The sequence below is a fragment of the Mesoplodon densirostris genome, chromosome 7, assembly GCF_025265405.1.
Source record: "Mesoplodon densirostris isolate mMesDen1 chromosome 7, mMesDen1 primary haplotype, whole genome shotgun sequence".
Taxonomy (NCBI): domain Eukaryota; kingdom Metazoa; phylum Chordata; class Mammalia; order Artiodactyla; family Ziphiidae; genus Mesoplodon; species Mesoplodon densirostris.
Genome location: NC_082667.1, coordinates 100,963,556 through 100,986,281, shown reverse-complemented (window position 1 = coordinate 100,986,281; position 22,726 = coordinate 100,963,556). Strand labels below are relative to the sequence as shown.

General features: G+C 37.8%; 2 protein-coding genes across 2 annotated transcripts in view; both read left to right on the top strand.

The window, feature by feature from the left end:
- SLC35F2 (solute carrier family 35 member F2) overlaps window positions 1-2,992 on the top strand; it is a 121,831-nt gene extending 118,839 nt beyond the window's left edge. Inside the window, exon 9 of the mRNA XM_060103391.1 lies at window positions 2,908-2,992. The gene's annotated coding sequence lies outside the window, so the exon portion shown is untranslated. The remainder of the gene's footprint in view (window positions 1-2,907) is intronic.
- On the top strand, window positions 2,921-3,444 carry SLN (sarcolipin). The gene has a single exon (XM_060105057.1). It carries the CDS (start codon window positions 2,982-2,984, stop codon window positions 3,075-3,077), a length of 96 nt encoding a protein of 31 aa, XP_059961040.1. The 5' UTR covers window positions 2,921-2,981; the 3' UTR covers window positions 3,078-3,444.
- Window positions 3,445-22,726: the final 19,282 nt, after the last annotated feature.

The window sequence follows — 22,726 nt, the reverse complement described above, 5'->3', positions numbered from 1 at the left end:
TGAACAATCATTTTAAGGCAACACTTGTATAAATATCACCCAGGCCAAGAAATAGATTATTGGAGAACCCCAGAAGTCCATTCTTCATCATCTTCCCCTTTTGCCCCACCATAGGTAATCATCATCTTAATTGCTGAGATAATCTTATCCATGCTTTTCTTTATAGTTTTATCATCTCTGCATTCCTAAACAATATAATTAAGTTTTCTGTTTTTGGCTTTGTAGAAATGGAATCACATTCTGTGTTTCTTTTTGTAAATTCTTCTTTTGCCCAATAGTTATGTTTGTGAAATCCACCCATCTGATTATGTGTTGCTGTAGTTCATATATTTTCTTTGCTCTATAGCATTCCAGTGTATGACTATACCACAATTCATATCCATTCTATTGTTGATGAACATTTGAGTTGTTTCCAGCTTAGGAATAATATGAAAATATTGCTATGAACATTCTTGTATATGTATCCAGGTATATATGTGCTTGAGTTTCTAGAGTAGCAGTGAGATAGCTGGATAAAAGGGAATGAGTGTTATCAACCTTAATAAAAAAAATGTCAAATTGTTTTCCCAAAGGTCAAAAATTTACACTAGCCAGGACAGTTATTTGCAGTAATAACTCATTCATGTAATCACTCCTACGGAGTAACCACAATTCCAGCAACTATTTCCAGTGTGCCAGTTCTAGTTCTGCCTGTAACTTCCTATGTGTCATTACAGAAACAACTTAACATCTCTCTAAAAGTCAGTTTCTCAGCTATAATCTTGGGAGAGAGAAAAATCAAGACAAAACTTGCCTGAGTTGTAAAGTTCACAGAGTTGTTGTGAAGGTCACATTCACAAAGCTGTGGACAACTTTCAGCAACCTTTTCTGAGTATGTTCTTGTTGGGCCACTATCCATGATTCCCTTTACTTAAGAGCTTTAATCTAATAAGATTTGGTGAGATGGTTATTTTGCCCTCCCTGAATTGGGTTGTTTTGATCATTATAAATAGGGATGCATATTTTTTGCATATCTCTGTATTTCTTCAGAACTTATCCAAACAAATTTGTGTTTGAATCAGGGTTCAATTTTATTAATAAATTCATAAGGAAGAATCTGCTTTAGCGTCTTTAGATTCCTTTACCCCTAAGCTCCTTACCTTCTTATTCCCCTCTGCTCTTGTGTACATTCTCACACATTCTCTCTACTTCCTTTATACTTCATTTTATTCTCTTTACTTTCTCCTTCAAACAAATCTTTGTAAAGATTTTCATTGGAAATTTACTATGTCCTTCATGTGGAGGGCAAAAATATGAATAAGAATTAAAAGGAAAATGAAACATAAACCAGTTATCATTGGTCATATTTTAAACCAAGATTCAACAACCTACTGGTTGATATCTTATTTGAACTTGTGTTGTTATACCAACAGTTACATAATATGAAAAAGGATTATTCAGCTGGTTTATACAATTAATAATTTGGTACACTAATATAACAAGTACAGTAATTACAATTAATAATTCAGTCAGGTTAGATGGTTAAAAATACCATTCAGGCCAAAATCTTGCTAACAACATTTCTTGCCCCCCGAACTTCCACTCTTAGCAAATAAACAAAATGCTCTTTCCCCCTAAATTTTTCACTCCATAGTAGACTTTTGTCCTAAATATTTAAAATTTTATCTTTAATTTTTAATTTCATTTGGTTTGCATATACACAGTGCCAATTATGCCACATCACTGGAGGCAATACTTTTATGTTCTCAAAGTATGGTTTCCTGCATGTACTACCTGTACAGACTATAAAGATACCACCCTTGCTTTTTGAAGTGTTTACAATATAGCACATCCTGGACTTGACTAAAAATAGCTGGCACAAGCCCTTGTTGAAATAGAAGTACCCATGGGGTTTACACTTGCTCTTTGGACTGAGTGCCTGTTATGTGAGGGACTTTTGGTTGACCCCAGTAAGCTCTGTGCTCAATGCAGGGCTTTTTTAAGAGGCCAAGCAGCTGTTGAACTAGTTCATGCTTTCACAGGGTTAGACAAAGGTAGGTCAGCCTGAAACCTGAAAAATTACGGTATCCTATTTCTATATGTAATTCAAAGCAAGAACAATACTAAACCACATTTTTTCTGTTTTGGTGACCTTGCTTGCTGGTACTCTAAGTTAGCAAAGCAATCACACACACAGACACACACACACACACACAGAAATTGGAGAGAGAAAAATGTAATATTTTTTATTTTGTCAAAGCAACAATATAATGAGGACTATGTTGGTCGTTTTGTCATAAGGAAAAAAAGCCAGGCTCTCTGTATAAGTCAGGATTCTTCAGAGAAACAGAACCAATATGGTGTATGTGTGCGTGTGTGTGTGTGTGTGGGTGTGTGATATAATTGGCTCATGTGATTGTGGAGGCTGGCAAGTCCAAAATCTGCAGGGTCGGTGGGAGGCTGGAGACCCAGGGAAGAGTAACAGCTCTAGTCCAAAGACAGTCTGGAGGCTAGAAATCTGAGACTAAAGTATTGGCAGGGCTGATTTATTCTGGGGCCTCTCTCCTTGGCTTGCATATGACCATCTTCTCCCTGTGTCTTCACATGGTCTTTGCTCTGTACATGTCTATGTCCTAATCTCTTCTTCTTTTAAGGAAACCAGTCATATTGGATTAGGATCCATCTTAATGACCTCATTTTAGTTTAATTACCTCTTGAAAGACACTATCTCCAAATATAGTCACATTCCTCAATAAAAAAATAAAAAATATATAGTCAGATTCCAAGATACTGGGGGTTAGGATTTCAACATGTGAATTTAGGGTGGACACAATTCAGCCAACACGTTCCTCTTCCATAATGCTTCTGTTTCCTTTGAGGAAAGAATGTTCACTAATTTCTTATGTTTTCTTTGTTACTTTCGGTTAGGAGGTAAGGACAAGCGGAGGTCTTTTGTGTGCCTTCAGAAGTCTGGCTTCAGTTCTCACCAAGCTGCTCTGAGAATGGAACGATCCACCAGGGAGCTGTGTCTCAACTTCACCGTTGTCCTGATTACAGTTATCCTTATATGGCTCCTTGTGAGATCCTATCAGTACTGAGATACCACAGCTCCTGGAATTGACTACAACACTCCAGAACTGTCTTCTGTATGCGCTGAGATCCCACTGCTGTCATGGGATGCCTTTTCTGGCACCCCATGGCACTTCTGACCTCCTCACACAATATTTGGGCTGCCCCCAGTGCTAGGATTGATTGTGTGATCTCTAAAGATGCTGCTCTCAATGGCTGCCAAGTGTTTGCCAGGGAGCATTAGATTTATTCCCCAACTCTTACTGCAAATGTGTCAGACAAGCCACAAGGTTAAAAGTAAACTGGATTCGTGATGACATAGAATTCTAACAAGCCCCTGGTATGTTTCACCACACATCCCTTCATCCCACACTCAGCAACCAAACTCTAAATCAACTGCCGGAAGAAAGAAATTGTTAAAGGAAGTCTTTGTCAGCCCCTATAGCTATCATGTGAATAAAGTTGTCAACCCCAAAAAATGACTTTTAGAATTTATTTTACCTTCTATTTGTGATACTGCATTTGACCCTTGGCTGGGATTGAAGTGACAAATATTACAGTATTTCTAGCATTTGAGATAAGCCAAGATCCTCCAACTGCTGAGGATTTGAAACCAAGTCAATTAAGAGTGTTATATTTCAAATAATTCCATTGGTTCAGTGCTCCTCAAACTTTCCCTCTGAACTAGTCCCAAAGGCAGAGGGAAAATAAATCCATTCTACTAGGAGGTCTGGAGCACAGCCTGAACTGTCCACTAAAAGCACAAAATTTCTTTGAAGCCTTGTGTTTTATTAAAATTCACAAAAAAGTATATTTTACTCTGTAATATCTCCGTTTGCTTTAATATAAATATTTAAAATTACTTGTCACTGAGTAAAACTAGAACATGAGTCATGTCTCTAAGAGTAGCATATTCCAGTTTGGTTATTGTCATTATGCAAATAGAGCTAGTTACTAATAAACTACAGTTATAACAAAGAGAGAATAAAAAATGCAACATATATGTTTATGGAAGAGACATGAAATAGACATTTCTTAAACATGTTACTAGAATACCCCACACTAGACAGATCACATTTATTCCCTGTGCCAATTCTGAGGTAACCATGGAGAAAAGGAATATTGTTAAGCCTTATTTTTCATAGCACCTTTCATAAAGGCATTCCTTGCTGAATTTAGCCTATCACTGCCATTGCCTACTTAGCATTGTGATTCTCATCCCTGGCGGCACAGTTTATGTACTCAGGAGTGATTTTTCAAAATATTTATTCTGAGTCCTCCTCAGACCAATTAAATAAAAATCTCAGGGGGTAGAACCCAAGAATCTGCATTTTTCGAAAGTCCTTTAGATCACTATATTGTGTAGCCAGAGGTGAGAATCACTGATACCTACCAGTACTTCACATACTTTGATGTGATTATGAATCAGTGGGAAGCCCCTTTTAAATGCAGATTCTAATTCAGTTTGGATTCTGATACAGTCTGGACTGAGGCCTGAGATCTTGCATTTTAAACAAGCTCCTTAGTAATGCCGATGTTATAGTCTGTGGACTCCACAGATTTAACAGATTAGAGTTGTGGGATTAGCACATTAGAATCACCTAGAACCTTTAGAAAACGAACCAAGCTTGAGCCTTATTTCCAGGAGTTTCTAATGTAATTGTTCTGAGGTTGAATCTGAGCATTATTTGTTTTTAGAAGGACTCCAGATGATTCTAATGTGCAGCCAAGGTAAAGAACCCTGATATAAAGGGAAAAGTATCATTCTTTCGATGGGTTACCACCAAATTTGGGAAATAGCAGTGTATGTTCATCAATGTAATGTTCCTAATTTCAGAGTCAGACCACACATATGGTTGTGCAATTGTTAATGTTTTAATGTGCAGCATGCCTACATGGCTCCAGGCCCTTTGGTAGAGAGTTACTAGTCTTTTTCTTACTTAAAGAAAAACTCAGAAAATCTACCAGTGTTTGTGAATGTGTTTGTGATGGTGTGTATGTGGTGGTGGGGAGGGGAATGGACAAAGCAAGTGACAACATTCTCTTCCCCTAAGTTTGAGTCTTGGTGCCAGCATTTACAACAGGTACCATTTACTGAGTCTACTGTATATGAAGCCCTGAACTAGGCACTTTCCATACATTATGCAATTTAGCAGATGTGGGAACTGAGGATCAGAGGCCTCACTAACCAGATGTAAGTAGTGAAGCTAGGATGACAAAATACCATTTTAATTTCTTTTGGGGACTGCATACAAACCATGTTTCACTACAGATCTCCAAACTATTTGATTATAAGTTTTTACCATCACATTCTTTTGCATTCCAAAATATCAACCTAGTTAGATAAAGGTAACAGTTGTAATTCCCCATGCAATTTCTCTTTGCTTGTCCGTTCTTACCTGCTTTTCTCTCCTTATCTTCATATAATTGGGTCTACTGATAGGACCCATTTGTAGACCACATTATGGGTCACTTTTGAAGAGGTAGGACATCCTTTAGCTGGGGCTAGTAATTTTGTCTGATTTCTCCCATGTTCAGGAGTCCTAGTCACTATAGTTAAATTCCATTCTCACTTGCCAGTTTCGTTTTATGTATAATCTTCCTTGGGGCCTGGGGTTCCCTGAATCATCACAGTACTACTTCAGTGTTGGCCCCAGTCACTCAAAAGCTGTCCAGTTACCCCCAAATAAGATGCTAGTTCTCCTCTGGAACCAAAGCATTGAATTCTGGTTGTTAATGTTCTAGCTCATGGGCCTGATCCAAACTAGCTTCTTTCTCTTTAGTTCATTCATTCATTCAGCTTATGTGAAACTACGTGTCGTATATTGTACTAGACACTAGAGATAAAATGGAGAATGAGACAGACAAGCCCCATTCTCATGTAGCATATGATTTAGTGGGGAAGACATATATGAACAGGTGGTTATTATAACATAAGTTCTTTGACAAGGGAAGGATAAGGTGTTGTTGGGTTAGTTGCTCTGCGGCATGTGAGATCTTCCTGGACCAGGGCTCAAACCCATGTCCCCTACATTGGCAGGCAGATTCTTAACCACTGCGCCACCAGGGAAGTCCCTTAAATTATTTTTTAATACTTCTTTCTCTTTCTCTCTCTCTCTTTCTCTCTCATCTCTCTTTCTTTCTTTCTTTCTTTCTTTCTTTCTTTCTTTCTTTCTTCTGCACCAGATCTTAGTTGTGGTGTGCAGGATCTTCATTGTGGCATGCAGGATCTTTTTAGTTGCAGTATGTGGACTTCTTAGTTGCGGCATGCAGGCTCATGGTTGCAGCGTGAAAACTCTTAGTTGCAGCATGCATATGGGATCTAGTTCCCCTACCAGGGATCAAACCTGGGCCCCTTGCATTGGGAGAACAGAGTCTTACCCACTGGACCACCAGGGAAGTCCCTCAATTTTCAAGCTGCATAAAGTTAAGGTTAAACTGCACTTATAAACAGCATATTGCACACTTACTGTTTGTTAGGGAATTATTTTATTTAATTGTCTTTTACCTTGTGAAGTGTTTATTTTTATTCATAACTTATATCTTAAAAGTGAGAAGGCTGAGGCTCAGAAAGGACAAATAACCAGCCGCCAAACATAGAGCTAATGAAAGGCAGAGCTGAGAGGCAGATTCAATTTTTCCAACTCAGATCAAGCAGAGCTCTTTCCAATCACCATGCCTGCTCCTCTGTGCTGTCAGGTAAGAGATTCTAGGGCAGAAGGCACACTCTTTTACTCTGGGCTGAAAGTGCCAAAAAAGGCACATATCAGAGGCCTCTAGGCAAATACTTTAATTGCCGTACCACTCAATCATATGGGGTGTACAACTTATATTTACCAGGAGTTTAAAACAAAGCTTTGGCTTTTTTGTCATCTTTTCTTTGTTTTGTTTTTGTCATCTTTTCTTTTTCAATCAACAGAGCAGTAGATAAGAAGGAATAAGAAGGGCCTCCCTGGTGGCGCAAGTGGTTGAGAGTCCGCCTGCCGATGCAGGGGATACGGGTTCGTGCCCCGGTCTGGGAGGATCCCATATGCCGCGGAGCGGCTGGGCCCGTGAGCCATGGCCGCTGAGCCTGCGTGTCCGGAGCCTGCGCGTCCGGAGCCTGTGCTCCGCAACGGGGGAGGCCACAACAGTGAGAGGCCCGCATACCGCAAAAAAAAAAAAGAAGGAATAAGAATACCAATGGCTAATTAAGCTGATAGAAATTATTGTTGATCAAAATATTTGTTCCTTGATGCGAGGGTGGCTGTTGCCTGCCCTGGGTCCATCATGTCCCTTAGTGGTGGTATTCTTTGTCTGTGTCTGGGTGTGGGTGTGGGGGTGTGTATTTATATTTGCCTAGTTATGCACTTTGGGGGGAAACCAATCAGACATAGTGAACAAGCACAGAGATATATGCTGCTGGGGAAACATTTTATAAGCTATACATTTTATCAATTATATCAAATTATCACACAAACATTGTGTACTTTTAGCAGTAGATTTAAAGCAAGTAGTGATACATGTAATAAGTAACCATACTCTGTGATAATTTCACTAAAAAATTTTCTTTCCATCCTGAATATTGAGGTGAAAGTACAGCTAAAAGTAAAGAAGAAGCTTTCCATTTTGATAGGGAGACAAACATTTGGTAAACAGTACAACTGAATTAGTAGGATGAGTCTTATAGGCCTGGTCTAGATTTTTGTGTCAGTTGTCTACCACTGCTGTTTTCTTCTTGACCTTTTGTAGGTGTCTTTTCTCCTCTATTTGAGCATTGTTTTTATGGTGAGTTTGAGGTCAGAAATCCTTTCAAAAGACCAAGTTCAGGGGCCTTTTTAAAGTGGGAAATATAAATTCAAGAGTCAATTCCCTTCAGTTTCACTGCACATGAGCTAGTTAAGAGTACTTGATAAGGGTTCTTCCATCTAGGTTGGAGAGAGTCCTTTAAATGATGTTTTTTCTAGTATGCACAATCTCCTGGTTGCTGTTCATGGAGTACCTGATCTTCATCCAAAGATATATTACTGTGGAGAGCTACAAAATGAGCTTAGAATGTCCTTTTAATAATTCAATTAAACTTTACAATAATGTAAGACAGCAACAAGGAGCCATCTAGGAAGTGAGTCTTAGTAAATACTAAACCTCAAAGACAATTAACAACACAACACTTAATATCCACAAAGGTATATTACTGATACAAGTTTTTAACTCTAAAATTACCCTCATTTCTACCAAATATAGCCAAATTAAGACTAATTTGTTGGCAAAATAAGTCTGGTTTCAATAAACTTGTCCTAATTATTTGTGTAAGTGTAATTGATCATATAGACTCATTTAAATTTGGCTTTTCTGGAACTTTTCATTAGGAATCTCCAGTTGAACTTTATAAAGACCTCTCAAGGGAATTCCCTGGTGGTTCATTTAGAAATAACCAGTTTCAGGACAAAATCACTTTCTTTTTCCTTAACAAAAAAATTCTGTTCTTCGTACTTTCTCTTACCAACACATATCCTACTTTACATATACAGTCCTTTTAAAATTTTAATTTCTAAAAACATATGCCACTTTATAATAATTTCTCAATAAAGCATAAAATATATTAATAGTCTCTCTGCAATAAGAGGTCAAAAGTAGGTAAACATAGAATTCTTTTATTTATTTATTTATTTAGGTTGTGCTGGGTCATAGTTGTGTCAGGCAGGCTCCTTAGTTGTGGCATGTGGGCTCCTTAGTTGTGGCATGTGAACTCTTACTTGCGGCATGCATTGGGATCTAGTTCCTTGACCAGAGACTGAACCTGGGCCCTCTGCATTGGGAGCATGGAGCACACACACACACACATATATATATATATGTGTGTGTGTGTGTGTGTGTGTGTGTGTGTGTGTATTGTGTAACTAGAAAAAGAACAAACAAAACTCAAAGTTAATAGAAGGAAAGAAAACTCATAATGATCAGAGCAGAAATAAATGAAATAGAGACTAAAAAACCAATAGAAAAGATCAGTGAAACTAAGAGCTTTGAAAAGATAACCAGACTCACCAAGAAAAGCAGAGAAAAAATGAAAAAGGAGAAGTTACACCATACACAAAAATAAACTCAAAATGGATTAAAGACCTAAATGTAAGATCAGATACCATAAGACTCAGAGAAAAACATAGGCAGAACACTCTATTATATAAATCACAGCAATGTCTTTTTCAATCCATCTCCCAGAGTAATGGAAATGAAAACAAAAATAAACAAATGAGACCTAATTAAACTCAAAAGAGGAAACTGTAAACAAAATGAAATGAAAAAACAACCCACAGAATGGGAGAAAATATTTGCAAATGATTGACTGACAAAGGATTAGTCTCCAAAATTTACAAACAGTCCATGTGACTCAATATCATAAAGACAAACAACCCAATCAAAAAGGGGGCAGAAGACCTAAGTAGACATTTCTCCAAAGAAGACATACAGATAGCTAAGAGGTACATGAAAAGATGGTCAACATTGCTAATTATTAGAGAAATGCAAATCAAAACTACAATAAGATATCACCTCACACAAATCAAAATGGCCATCATCAAAAAATCTATAAACAATAAATGTTGGAGAGGATGTGAAGGAAAGGGAATCCTCCTACACTGTTGTTGGGAATGTAAATTGGTACAGCCACTATGGAGAACAGTATGGATGTTCCTTAAAAAACTAAAAATAAAGCCACCATATGATCCAGCAATCCCACTCCTGGGCATGTATCTGGAGAAAACCTTGGTTTGAAAGGATACATGCATCCCAATGTTCATTGCAGCAGTGTTTACAATAGCCAAGACACAGAAGCAACCTAAATGTCCTTTGACAGATGAATGGATAAGGAAGATGTGATACATATATATAATGGAATATTACTCAGCCATAAAAAGAAATGAAATTGGGTCATTTGTAGAGATGTAGATGGACCTGGAGTCTGTCATACAGAGTGAAGTAAGTCAGAAAGAGAAAAACAAATATTGTATATTAACACATATATGTAGAATCCAGAAAAATGGTACAGATGAACATATTTGCAGGGCAGGAATAGAAACACAGACATAGAGAACAAACATGTGGACACAGTGGGGAAGGGGAGGGTGAGATGAATTTGGAGATTAGGTTTGACATAAATACACTACCATGTGTAAAATAGACAGTTAGTGGGAGCCTGCTGTATTGCACAGGGAGCTCAGCTTGGTGCTCTGTGATGACCTAGATGGGGGTGGGGGGCTGGGGGGGAGTGAGGTCTAAGAGGGAGGGGATATATGTATACATATAGCTGATTCACTTCACTATACAGCAGAAATTAACACAACATTGTAAACAATTATACTACAATAAAAAAAACATAGCAGAAAAATAAATAAAAACAAAATCAAAAAACTTTCCACAAAGTGGGTATAGAGGAAAGATACCTCAACATAATAAACACCATAAATGATAAGCCTACAGGTAACATCATACTCAATGGTGAAAAGCTGAAAGCATTTCCTCTAAGATTGAGAAGAAGTCAAGTATGTCTACTCTTGCCACTTTTATTCAATGTAGTATTGGAAGTCCTAGTCACAGTAAACAGATAAAGAAAAACAAAAAATAAAAGAAATCCAAATTGGAAAAGAAGAAGTAAAACTGTCACTGTTTGCAATGACATGATACACAGAAAATCCTAGTGATGCCACCAAGAAATTACTAGAACTCATCAATGAATTCAGTAAAGTTTCAGGGTACAAATTAATACACAGAAATCCACTGCATTTCTATACACTAACAACAAGCTATCAGAAAGAGAAATTAAGGTAACAACCCCATTTGCAATCACATCAAAAAGAATAAAATACTGAGGTATAAACATACCTAAGGAGGTAAAAATCCTGTATCCAGAAAACTGTAAGAAACTGATTAAGTTGAAGACAACACAAAGAGATGGGAAGATAGACCATGTTCATGAATTGGGAGAATTAATACTGTTAAAATCACCACATTACCAAGGCTATATACAGATTCAGTGAAATCCTTATCAAAATGCTAATGACATTTTTTCATAGAACTAGAATTTGTAAGGAAATTTGTAGGTAAACACAAAAGACCCCAAATAGCCAAAACAATCTTAAGAAAGAAGAACAGAGCTGAAGGTATCTTGCTCCCTGACTTCAGACTATATTACAAAACTATAGTCATCAAAAGAGTATGGTACTGGCACAAAAACAGATACATAGATCAATGGAACAGAATAGAAAGCCCAGAAATAGAACTACACATTTATGGTCAATTAATCTACAACAACAGAGGCAAGAATATACAGTGGAGAAAAGACAGTCTCTCCAATAAGTGGTGCTGGGAAAACTGAACAGCCATGTGAAAAAGAAGGAAATTAGACCACTATCTTACAACATACAGAAAAATTAACTCAGAAGGGATTAAGACTTAATATAAGACCTGAAATCATACATTTTCTAGAAGAAAACATAAGCAATAGCCCCACTGACATTAGTCTTAGTGATATTTTTGTGGATCTGACTCCAAAGGCAAGGGAAACAAAACCAAAAATAAACAAATTGGATTACATCAAATTAAAAAGCTTTTATACAGTGACAGAAACCATCATCAAAATGAAAAAGTAACTCACTGAATGGGAGAAGATATTTCCAAATCATGTATCTGATTAAGGGTTAATATCCAAAATATGTAAAGAATACATACAACTTAACAACAGCAAAAAAACAAAAAACCCATTAAAAATGGGCAGTAGACCTGAACAGGCATTTTTCCAAAGAAGACATATAGATGGCCAATAGGCACATGAAAATGCACTCAACATTGTTTTCATCAGAGAAATGCAAATCAAAACTGCAATGAGATATCACCTCACACATGTCAGAATGGCTATCATCAAAAAGACCACAAATAACAAATGATGTGGAGAAAAGGGAACCTTCATGCACTGTTGGAGGGAATGTAAATTGGTGCAGTCACTATGGAGAAAAAGTACGAAAATTCCTGAAAAAATTAAAAATAGAACTACCATATGATCCAGCAATTCAACTCCTGGGTATTATTCAAAGAAAATGAAAACACTAATTAGAAAACATATGCACACCCATGTTCATAGCAGCATTGTTTACAATAGCTGAGATATGGAAGCAACTCAACTACCCATCAATAAATGAATGGATAAAGAAGATGTACATATGTACATATACAATGGACTATTACTCAGCCATAAAAGAGAAGGAAATCTTGTTTTTTGGACAACATGGATGGGCCTAGATGGTATTATGCTAAATGAAATAGTCAGACAGAGAAAGACAAATACTGTATGATTTCATTTGTATGTGGAATCTAAAAAATAAAATAAATAAACAAACATAAAACAGAAACTGAGTTATAGATATAGAGAACAAACAGGTGGTTTCAAGAGGGGAGGGGGTTGGGGAGAGAAAAGAAATAGATGAGGGAGATTAAGAGATACAAACTTACAGTTGCAGAATAAATGTCATGGTTATTAAATGTACAGTGTAGGGAATATAGTCAATAACTATGTAATATCTTTGTATGGTGACATATAGTAACTAGACTTATCATGGTGATCATTTTGAAATGAATAGAAATATTGAACCACTATGTCATGTAACAGGAACTAACATAGTATTGTAGGTCAATTATATTTAAAAGCAAGCAAACAAACTAATAAACTCATAGAAAAAGAGACCAGATTTGTGGTTATCAGAGGTGACTGGTAGGGGGAGGGAGAATTGGATGAAGGCAGTCAAAAGGTATAAACTCCCAGATGTAAGATAAGTAAGTACTAGGGATGTAATACACAACATGATAAATACAATTAACACTGCTGTATGTTATATCTGAAAGTTAAGAGAATAAATCCTGAGTTCTCATCGCAAGAACACATTTTTTTTCTATTTAATTTTGTACCTGTATGAGATGATGGATATTTACTAAACTTATTTTGATAATCACGTCATGATATATGTCAAATCAATATACTGTATACCTTAAACTTATACAGTGCTGTATGTCAATTATATCTCAATAAAACTGGAAGAAAAAAAAAGATAAGGAGATCCAGATATCAGGAAGAAGTCATTGAGACACCCAAAGAGAGCTGTGAAGCCAGGGTTGGGGGGGTCAACGTGCCCATGCTTGGTACCAAGTGCCAGTCCAAAGTAGACTCCAGTTGATTTCATTGAGTTTTTCTAATATCCTGCCTGCCAACTACACAAAGAAATGTCAATGAAAAAAAAATCCATAATAGGAATAGAAAAGTGTTTTATTTGAGCCAAACTGAAGACTAAAGCCTGGGAGACACAGATTCAAGAAGCACTTGAATTTTGTTCTGGTAGACTACAAAATGGCGGGGGGGGATTCATATAGGCAAAAACAGCAAAGTTACATAAGTTGTTTGTAAATAATTAGGACTGTAGCTGGCAAGAAAGAAGGGTGTTTGTTAAGTAAGTATTGGTTGGGGTCTGAAATGTTTGCATAGTTGCAAGGGGAGACCTTGAGATGATAAGGTTGCAGCTGGTAGCTGCTAACAGCTATTGTTCTGAGTATGGCTGGTGGTGCCCTTGTGTTTGATACAGTTCAGAAAATTCAAGTTCTCAGTGGTGCAGGAATGTGTCTGAAACAACATCCCCAACAGCCACCTGGCTCCATTTTGGATACCTGAACCACAATTACTCAATTTTGATTTTTAAATGCATTTTTTTCTTTAATGTTTAAAGCAGATGTGCAATCTATGTTTGATAGTGCATAAGACAGGCTATTTTAGTTAGCATAAAGCTCAAGCCAAATCAAATATAAGCCAGAATGACTTCCATATACCTCAATATGTGAAAATTTCTTTCATCACAGTTTCATCTAGAACATTAGCCAGTTACTGGAAACTAACCCAACATTGTAAATCAACTATACTTCAAAAAAAAAAAATTAACCAGTTATATACACTTGCAGGAATTTGTCACATCAGGAGATGTTTTCATCTCCCAATCATTAGAACATTTTAAAGTAAAGCATTGGAAAGAGCACAGTCTTTGAATTCACAGATTGTGTTTTGCTTACTAATATGTGACCTCAGATAAGGTACCAAACTTTTGTGAGTCACCATTTCCTTAGCTGTAAAAGTAGAGTATAGTATCTTCTTTGTAGGAAGAAGATTACATTAGATATTATTTAGATATCTTGTGTTTAATTAGGTAACAGTGCCTGGCAGTTAGTAAATACTCAGTAAGTGGTACTTAATATTATTATGACATAAGTAAAGGGTTTACAATGCTTGAAACATAGTAAGCCCTAAAAAAACCTGTTAAGTGTTGTTGGTGGTGGGTAATGCTGCTGCTATTTCAATGCTTATCTTTTAAGAAAGAACAAAAAACACCTTGTGAAAGTTGGGGGATTCTTTTTTGAAAGCAGAGGAAAGAGAATTTCAGATTCATTTACTCCTGAAGAGACAGCGTATTTCTCCAAATGCAAAGCCTTGAATTACAATATCTGAAACACTTATTCAATTGTGGATTTCTGCACCAACCCCAGACCAACTGAAATGGACTCTCCAAGGGTGGGGTCTGGCGTGCTATATTTTAAATCAGCTCCTTCGATGATTCTTATACTCACTAACATTTGAGAACCACTAATTTACAACTTACTCGAATGCCAATCCACAGGATTTGCATCTCTAATGTTATGAAAGATTTGGCACTGGTTGGACTGAGAAGTTCACATGTTTTTACTTTCTCAGAGGGATCACAGAATTCTCACCCTCATATCCTTGAACTACAAATTTACATTCTTCCCTTTCTTTCCAAGGAAAAATCTCCTTGCATTCCCACCCTCCATTTTTAGTCAGTTCCCATGCTGGATCTATCGATTCTCTCCCAAACAAGTTTGCTTCTTCGTATCTGCAGATTCAGACCTGATCTACAGCTCCACATAATAAAAGTTTTTTTTTTTTTAACATGAGGTTATAGCTTGTATGCAAGATTTCTATTTTGACACATTTTCAGAAAAATTTTGGAGTTGTCATTCAAGTTTTAGTAGATTCAGAAGCATTAAACATCAATAGATTTTTCCAAATTATGTTCCCATTTGACACTCACCTTTTTCCTGGCAGCCAGACTGTACCCCAGGGTAGAAAATCAGCATAGAGCAGTTTTCACTTTAGACCTCATATTTTAAAAACTCAGAACTTTGTTACTCTCTGCCTGGGTAGGAAAAGTGAAAATTTATTCACTATTCTCAGCAGTAGCCATTTCATCCAGGGTCTGCACAATGTGATATCAGTCTGGAGGCAGTGTTCACAGGCTCCAGCCTATGCTGTCTGATGCAGATCCAACTGTGCATTACTTCTCTTCCAATCACTTACACACTTTATGTTTTTCTGACACAGCTTCAAAAGAACCATGAAGTAAAAACCCTATTTTCAATACATGCTCTGTTTACAGTGATAACACGTACAGTGAAACTCACCACCCATGAACTCACATACATTCTGCCGAACCCTAAGACAATTTGTCTTCACAATGCAAACTTTTCAGACGTTCAGAGTTCTCATGGTGATTATCTAACAATTAAACCCCCAAACTGCTCCTGTTCTTTGCTGTATATCCCTTGAACTTTCCATCTTCATTCAGAATGACAGGGCATTTATAGTGTCTTAAAATCAATTTTGATATTTCTCTGTGTGTGGAAGAGCAACACTTGGAATCAGGTGATATTGTAAGCACCCCCCCTTTATAAAATGAAGTATAGTTGATTTACAATATTGTGTTAGTTTCCATTATACAGCATAGTGATTCAGTATTTTTGCAGATTATACTCCATTTTAGGTTATTACAAGATAATGTGCTATACAGTATATCCTTGATGTTTATCTATCTTATATACAGTAGTTTATATTTGTTAATCCCATACCTCTAATTTGTTCCTTCCCCCTTCCCTCTCCCCTTTGGTAAGCACAAGTTTGTTTTCTATATCTGTGAGTCTGTTTCTGTTTTGTGTATATAGTACATTCATTTGTACTTTTTTCTTTTAAAAAATATTTATTTATTTATTTTTGGCTGCATTGGGTCTTTTTCTTTTTTTTAAAGCATCTTTATTGGAGTATACTTGCTTTACAATGGTGTGTTAGTTTCTGCTTTATAACAAAGTGAATCAGCTATGCATATACATATATCCCCATATCTCTTCCTTCTTGCATCTCCCTCTCTCCCACTCTCCCTATCCCACCCCTCTAGGCGGTCACAAAGCACTGAGTTATCTCCCTGTGCTATGCGGCTGCTTCTTACTAGCTATCTATTTTACACTTGGTAGTGTATATATGTCCATGCCACTCTCTCACTTTGTCCTAGCTTACCCTTCCCCCTCCCCACGTCCTCAAGTCCATTCTCTAGTAGGTCTGTGTCTTTTTTTTTTTTTTTTTTTTTGCGGTACGCGGGCCTCTCACTGTTGTGGCCTCTCCCGTTGCGGAGCACAGGCTCCGGACGCGCAGGCTCAGCGGCCATGGCTCATGGGCCCAGCCGCTCCGCGGCATGTGGGATCTTCCCGGACCGGGGAAAGAACCCGTGTCCCCTGCATCGGCAGGCTGACTCTCAATCACTGCGCCACCAGGGAAGCCCCAGGTCTGCGTCTTTATTCCTGTCTTGCCCCTAGGTTCTTCATTGCTGCGCAAGGGCTTTCTCTAGTTGCAGCGAGCGGGGGCTACTCTTTGTGGCGGTGCACAGGCTTCTCACTGTGGTGGCTTCTCTTGTTGTGGAGCATGGATTCTAGGTGCCCAGGCTTCAGTAGTTGTGGCTCATGGGCTCTAGGGTTCAGGCTCAGTAGGTGTAGTGCTTGGGCTTAGTTGCTCCATAGCATGTGGGATCTTCCCGGACTAGGGCTCGAACCCATGTCCCCTGCATTGGCAGGCAGATTCTTAACCACTGTGCCACCAGGGAAGCCCCCATTTGTATTATTTTTAGATTCCACTTATAAGTGGTATTTGTCTTTCTCTGACTTATTTCACCAAGCATAATTTTTTTCTAGGTCTATCCACATTGCTGCAAATGACAGTATTTCATTCTTTTTATGGCTGCATAATATTCCATAATATTTCAACATTTTCTTAATCCAATGTTCACTCAGTTTTCTTCCATGTCTTTGCTATTGTAAATAATGCTGCTATGAGCATTGGGGTACATGTATCTTTTAGAATTAGTGTTTCAATTTTTGTCTGAATATACCCAGGAGTGGAATTATTGTATCATATGGTAGTTCTATTTTTAGTTTTTAAAGAAACCTCCATATTGTTTCCCATAGTGGCTGCACCAATTTCCACCAACAGTGTACGTGGGTTCCCTTTTCTCCACATTCTCTCCAACATTTGTTATTTGCAGACATTTTGATGATAGTCATTTTGACAGGTGTGAGGTGATATCTCATTGTGGTTTTGATCTGCATTTCTCTGATGATTAGTGTTGTTGAACATCTTTTCATGTGCCTGTTAGCTACCTGTATGTCCTCTTTGGAGAAATGTCTATTCAGGTCTTCTGTCCATTCTTTGATTGGGTTGGGTTTTTTTTTTTTTTCGATATTGAGTTGTATGAGCTGTTTGTATATTTTGGATACTAACTCCTTGTTGCTTTCACTGTTTGCAAATATTTTCTCCCATTCTGTAGGTTTTTTCATTTTGTTGATGGAAAGTTGTGTTTCCATTTTCACTTGTCTTGGGGTATTTTCTGACTTTGTCTTTGATCTCATCATTGATTCACTGGTTTTTTAGTAGCATGTTGTTTGTTCTTTTACCATTTGTCTTTCTGTAGTTGATTTCTAGTTTCATACCGTTGTGGTTGGAAAAAAATGCTCAATATAATTTCTATCCTTTTAAATTTGTTGAGGCTTATTTTGTGACCTAGTATATGATCTACCTTGTAGAGCATTCTATGTGCTCTGGAAATGAATGTGTATTCACCTGCTTTTGGATGTAATGTCCTGTACATATCAATTAATACCAACTGGTTTATTACATTATTTAAGAATACTGTTGTCTTATTGATTTTCTGTCTGGTTGATATGTCTATGATGTCAGTGGGGTGTAAAATCTCCTACTATTATTGTATTATTGTCAATTTCTCCCTTCATGTCTGTTAGTATTTGCTTTATATATTTAGGTGTTTCTGTATTGGGTGTGCATATGTTAATGAGTGTAATATCCTCTTCTTGTATCAATCCCTTTATCATTATATAATGCCCTTCTTTGTCTTTCAGTACAGGCTTTGTTTTCAAGTCTATATTGTCTGATCTGAGTATTGCTATCCTCACTTTCTTGTTGTTTTTGTTTGCATGAAATATCTTTTTCCATCCCCTCATTGTCAGTCCTTGTGTGTCTTTCACCCTGAAGTGAGGCTCTTGTAAGCAACATATAGATGAACCTAGGTTTTTATTCAGTTAGTCACCATATATCTTTTGATTGGAGCATTTAGTTCATTGACATTTAAAGTTATTATTGATAGGTATGCACTTGCTGCCATTTTAATCCTTATTTTCCAGTTGTTTTGTAGTTCTTCTGTGCTCATTTCTTTCTGTTTTTCCAGATGTGGTATGATGATTTTATTTTGTAGTATGCTTGGGTTCCTTTCTTTTGTTTTTTTGTGTATCTATTGTAGGTTTTTTATTTGTGGTTACCATGGGGTTCATATATGATGAACCGTAATTATATCTACTTGATTTAAACTGATAGCCATTTAGGTTCAAACACATTCTAAAAGATCTATATTTTTTAGTCCCCTCATCCTCATTTTGTGCTTTTGATGTCATATTTTATACCTTTATGCTTATTCCTTTACTGTTTATTGTAGTTATAGTTTCTTTTTCAACTTTTCTCTTTTAATCCATGTACTGGCTTATTTAAGTGATCTTCAATCCTTTCTATATATTTTCCTTTTCTACTGTGATTTTCCCTTTCCTATAGATTCTTCTTTTCTATTTAGAGAAGACCCTTCAACATTTCTTTTAGGGTAGGTTTAGTACTGATGAATTCTTTTGGTTTTTGCTTAACTGAGAAGTTCTTTATCTCTCCTATTCTAAATTATAATCTTGCTGGGTAGAATATCCGAGGTTGCAGGTTTTTACCTTTCAGCACTTTGAATATATCATGCCGCTCCCTCCTGGTCTGTAAAGTTGCTGCAGAGAAATCAGTTGATAGGTTTATTGAGATTCCCCTGTATATGACTTTGTTTTTCTCTTGATGCCTTTATTTTTTTTTCAAGAGGGTACTAAATCATTTAATGATTACACATGATAATGGATGATACACAGGCTTCATTCCCATCTATGACTTTATCTGGTACCACAATTCAATTTAGATATATTGCATAGGATGTGCCAACAATCATATTCATAACTAAAAAACTCCATGACTTTGCTTGGGTGACCCTTTTAATTGTGAACTCCAGGTCACAACACAGTAACTGTCAGTTCAACTACACCAAGATTTCTGAAGACAATGGCTTCTCCACTCAAGCAGGTTGTAAATAAATTTCAAATGGAACTTGGTATCTTGTTGCCTTTAGAATTCTGTATCTTTAACTTTTGCCATTTAATTATGATATATCTTGGTGTGGGTGTTTAGGTTCATCTTGTTTGGGACCCTCTGTGCTTCCTATATCTGGATATCTGTTTCCTTCTTTAGGTTTGGGAAATTTTCAGCCATAACTTCTTCAAATACATTTTTGATCATTTTTTCTCTCTCTTCTCCTTTTGGAACCCCTATAATGGGGATATGGCATGTTTAAAATTATCTCACAGATCTTGTATGCTGCCTTCATTTTTTAAAATCTGTTTTTCTGTCTGCTGTTGTGATTGAGTGATGTCCATTATTCTGTCTTCCAGATCACTTATGCATTCTTTTGTGTCATTTAGTCTGCTGTTCATTGCTTCTAGAGTGCTTTTTATCTCAAATATTGAATTATCTATTTTTAATTGGGTCTTCTTGATATTTTCCAGTTGTTTTCTTACCAATGCTTGAATTCATTGTCTGGTAGACTGATTATCTCTGTTTCATTGGTTTCTTTTTTTTGTTTTTTTTCTTGCTCTTTCAATTGAGATCAGTTCCTCTGCCTTTTTGTTTTATTTAACTTTCTCTGTCTCTATGAATTTAGATGAGACAGCCACCTATTGTGGTTTTGAAGGGGTGTTCTTATGTAGGAGTATCCCTATGTAGACTGTGTGTCCCCCATGCCCCTGGGGGGAGGGCTGGATATGATGTGGATGCCAGTCACCTCTTTCCTCAGGTCTGCTGAATGCTATCATCTGGTATGGGATGTGGTTGGGTTTGGAGGAGCTAGAGAGTTCTCATGGTGTGAGGTGGGACATCCTCTCTAGTCAGTGGTCATCACCACCATGTTAGGGGTGGCATTTGCTCCCAAGTTGCTTAAGCAAAAGCCCTGAGGGTTGGGCTTGATCTGGCTCTGTTCCCTTTAAGTGTGTGTTTTTTCCTTCTCCCTTCACTGGGACTTTGCCCCAAAGGAGGGGAGTGCTGATGTAACTGGGGCTTGTGTGCTTATAGAGGCCCTCCTGTTTAAGTGTCTTTGGCTCTGCTCAGATGCAGCTCATGGTTGTGTCTTTTTCTCTGTTCTGTCCACCTGAGATCTAGTGCTAGCTTGTGGCATGGAGTAGGCGGAGCTGGAGCATTCACTTGGCTAAAACTGGGGAATGTGGTGTGGAGGTTGTGGAAGTTCAAGTGGCTGCACTGATGTCAGAAGTGTAGGCTGCCTCTATGGCACTGTTTAAGTGCCCGTAATGGCCACCGCCAGCCCACCTGGACAACACTGTGTTCCTGGGTTTCCTCTGTGTCCCTAGATCTCGTCTTTTCCCTGGTCCTTGCCAAGCTGTGGCTTGGAGTGAGTGGGACTGGGGTGTTCACTTCACTCAGACTGTGAAGGGGAGTGGAGGCAGCAGCTGCTAGGGCAAACCTCCCTCTGCCCTGCCTAGGGCAATCTAGCAGCACCTTCTCACTCCTCAAGAGTGGGGTCTAGGCTTCTTCAGCCCTTCTATCTGTCCCAGTGGTTCCCCAAGTAGCCAAGAGAGGTTGTCTCCTATTTGTACGACCACAGGACTGGGATGCCCAGTCCGTGGTTTGACTATCTCACTCCTCAGGGCAAGTGTCCACCATTTGATCTCCCTTTTCCTCTGAGTCCCCTCCCAGGGGCACAGGTCCCAACCCAGTACTTTTCTTCCCATTCTACCTGAGCATGTGTGTACCTTTCTTACAGTCTTTGTTGTATAGGAGTCCTCTGCCAGTTTCCAGTTAGTTTTCCATAAGTATTGTTTCATGTGTAGATGTATTTTTGACATGTTTGTAAGGGGAGGTGACATCCATACCTTGCTGTCTTGATTTCTCTCCTCTGTCAGGCCCTTTTATTGTTTGTTTGTTTGTTTGTTTTTGTTTTTTGCAGTACATGGGCCTCTCACTGCTGTGGCCTCTCCGGTTGTGGAGCACAGGCTCCGGACGTGCAGGCTCAGCAGCCATGGCTTACGGGCCCAGCCGCTCCGCGGCATGTGGGATCCTCCCAGACCGGGGCACGAACCCACGTCCCCTGCATCGGCAGGCAGACTCTCAACCACTGTGCCACCAGGGAAGCCCCAGGCCCTTTTTATAAGTCACTACTTCCATCTGCACTCTGTCAGAATGACTGGGGTCATATTCATATAGCAGACTAACCGAATAAGTGGAAAGCTAAACTTGTAAGATTTTATTTTGACACGTGATAATATCTTCAAACCTTGATTTTGGAAATGAGAGACAGCCATATATAATTTGAGAGATTGCCAACCTGAGATACATTATGCATTATACCATATGTCACTGACTTTAATGATGGTTTTGGACCAGTTCATTTTGAATGTCACTTATGAAAGATCATATCTTTGGTTTTTAATATTACTGATGGTTATTCCTGACTCATAAAGCATTCTCTGCCTGAAAAAGATGTGTATAACAAAATATATTTCCCTTGAATATCTCTGCAGTTGGTTCCATCTTCCCTTTTCCGTCTTTTCCTGGTATTTTCTGTGTCCCAAATATGCTTATTCTGATACCATAATGATTAATATGGACTTTTAGCTCAGGTTGCATTTAATCTGCAAACCTGTCCCCCCAAATAAAAGGATGTTCCTTCTATCTACAATGAAAAGGTAAAGTAAGCACAATGCTTCAGACCTAGATGTAAAGACCACATGACTACTCATATATGGAGATGAGCATGAAAAGATATCTCTTCTGGGAGAAAATGATGCAGTAGTATCTGACCGCAGGGCATGTATTTTGATAAGTGCTATTTTTTATTTGCAATTCAAATAAATTGGCAAACATTCTTCTGAATATCTTATTCCACATGTATGCAACTGAAAGTGTTGATTGTGAGGCTATCTATGACCAGGTTTCTCTTGCCATGGACTAGAAAATATGTTGACACATCATCCTGACTGGATGTCCAGGCCCCTCTATTTAATATTCAGCTTTCTAATAGTACAATTACCTGAAAAGAGTGGGCTCAGAGGTGCTTGAATCAGAAGCCTGCCAAATCTCTCACTCTTTTTTATGGTAGTTTAATAATAAACACTTTAACTTTTATTATGGCTGGAAGTGGAAAGAGAATTTTAACAAGTGTTGAAATTTTAGCTGTGT

What these genes read in the sequence shown, in the direction of transcription:
- SLN (XM_060105057.1), top strand. Translation starts at nt 2,982, where the DNA reads ATGGAACGATCCACCAGGGAGCTGTGTCTCAACTTCACCGTTGTCCTG.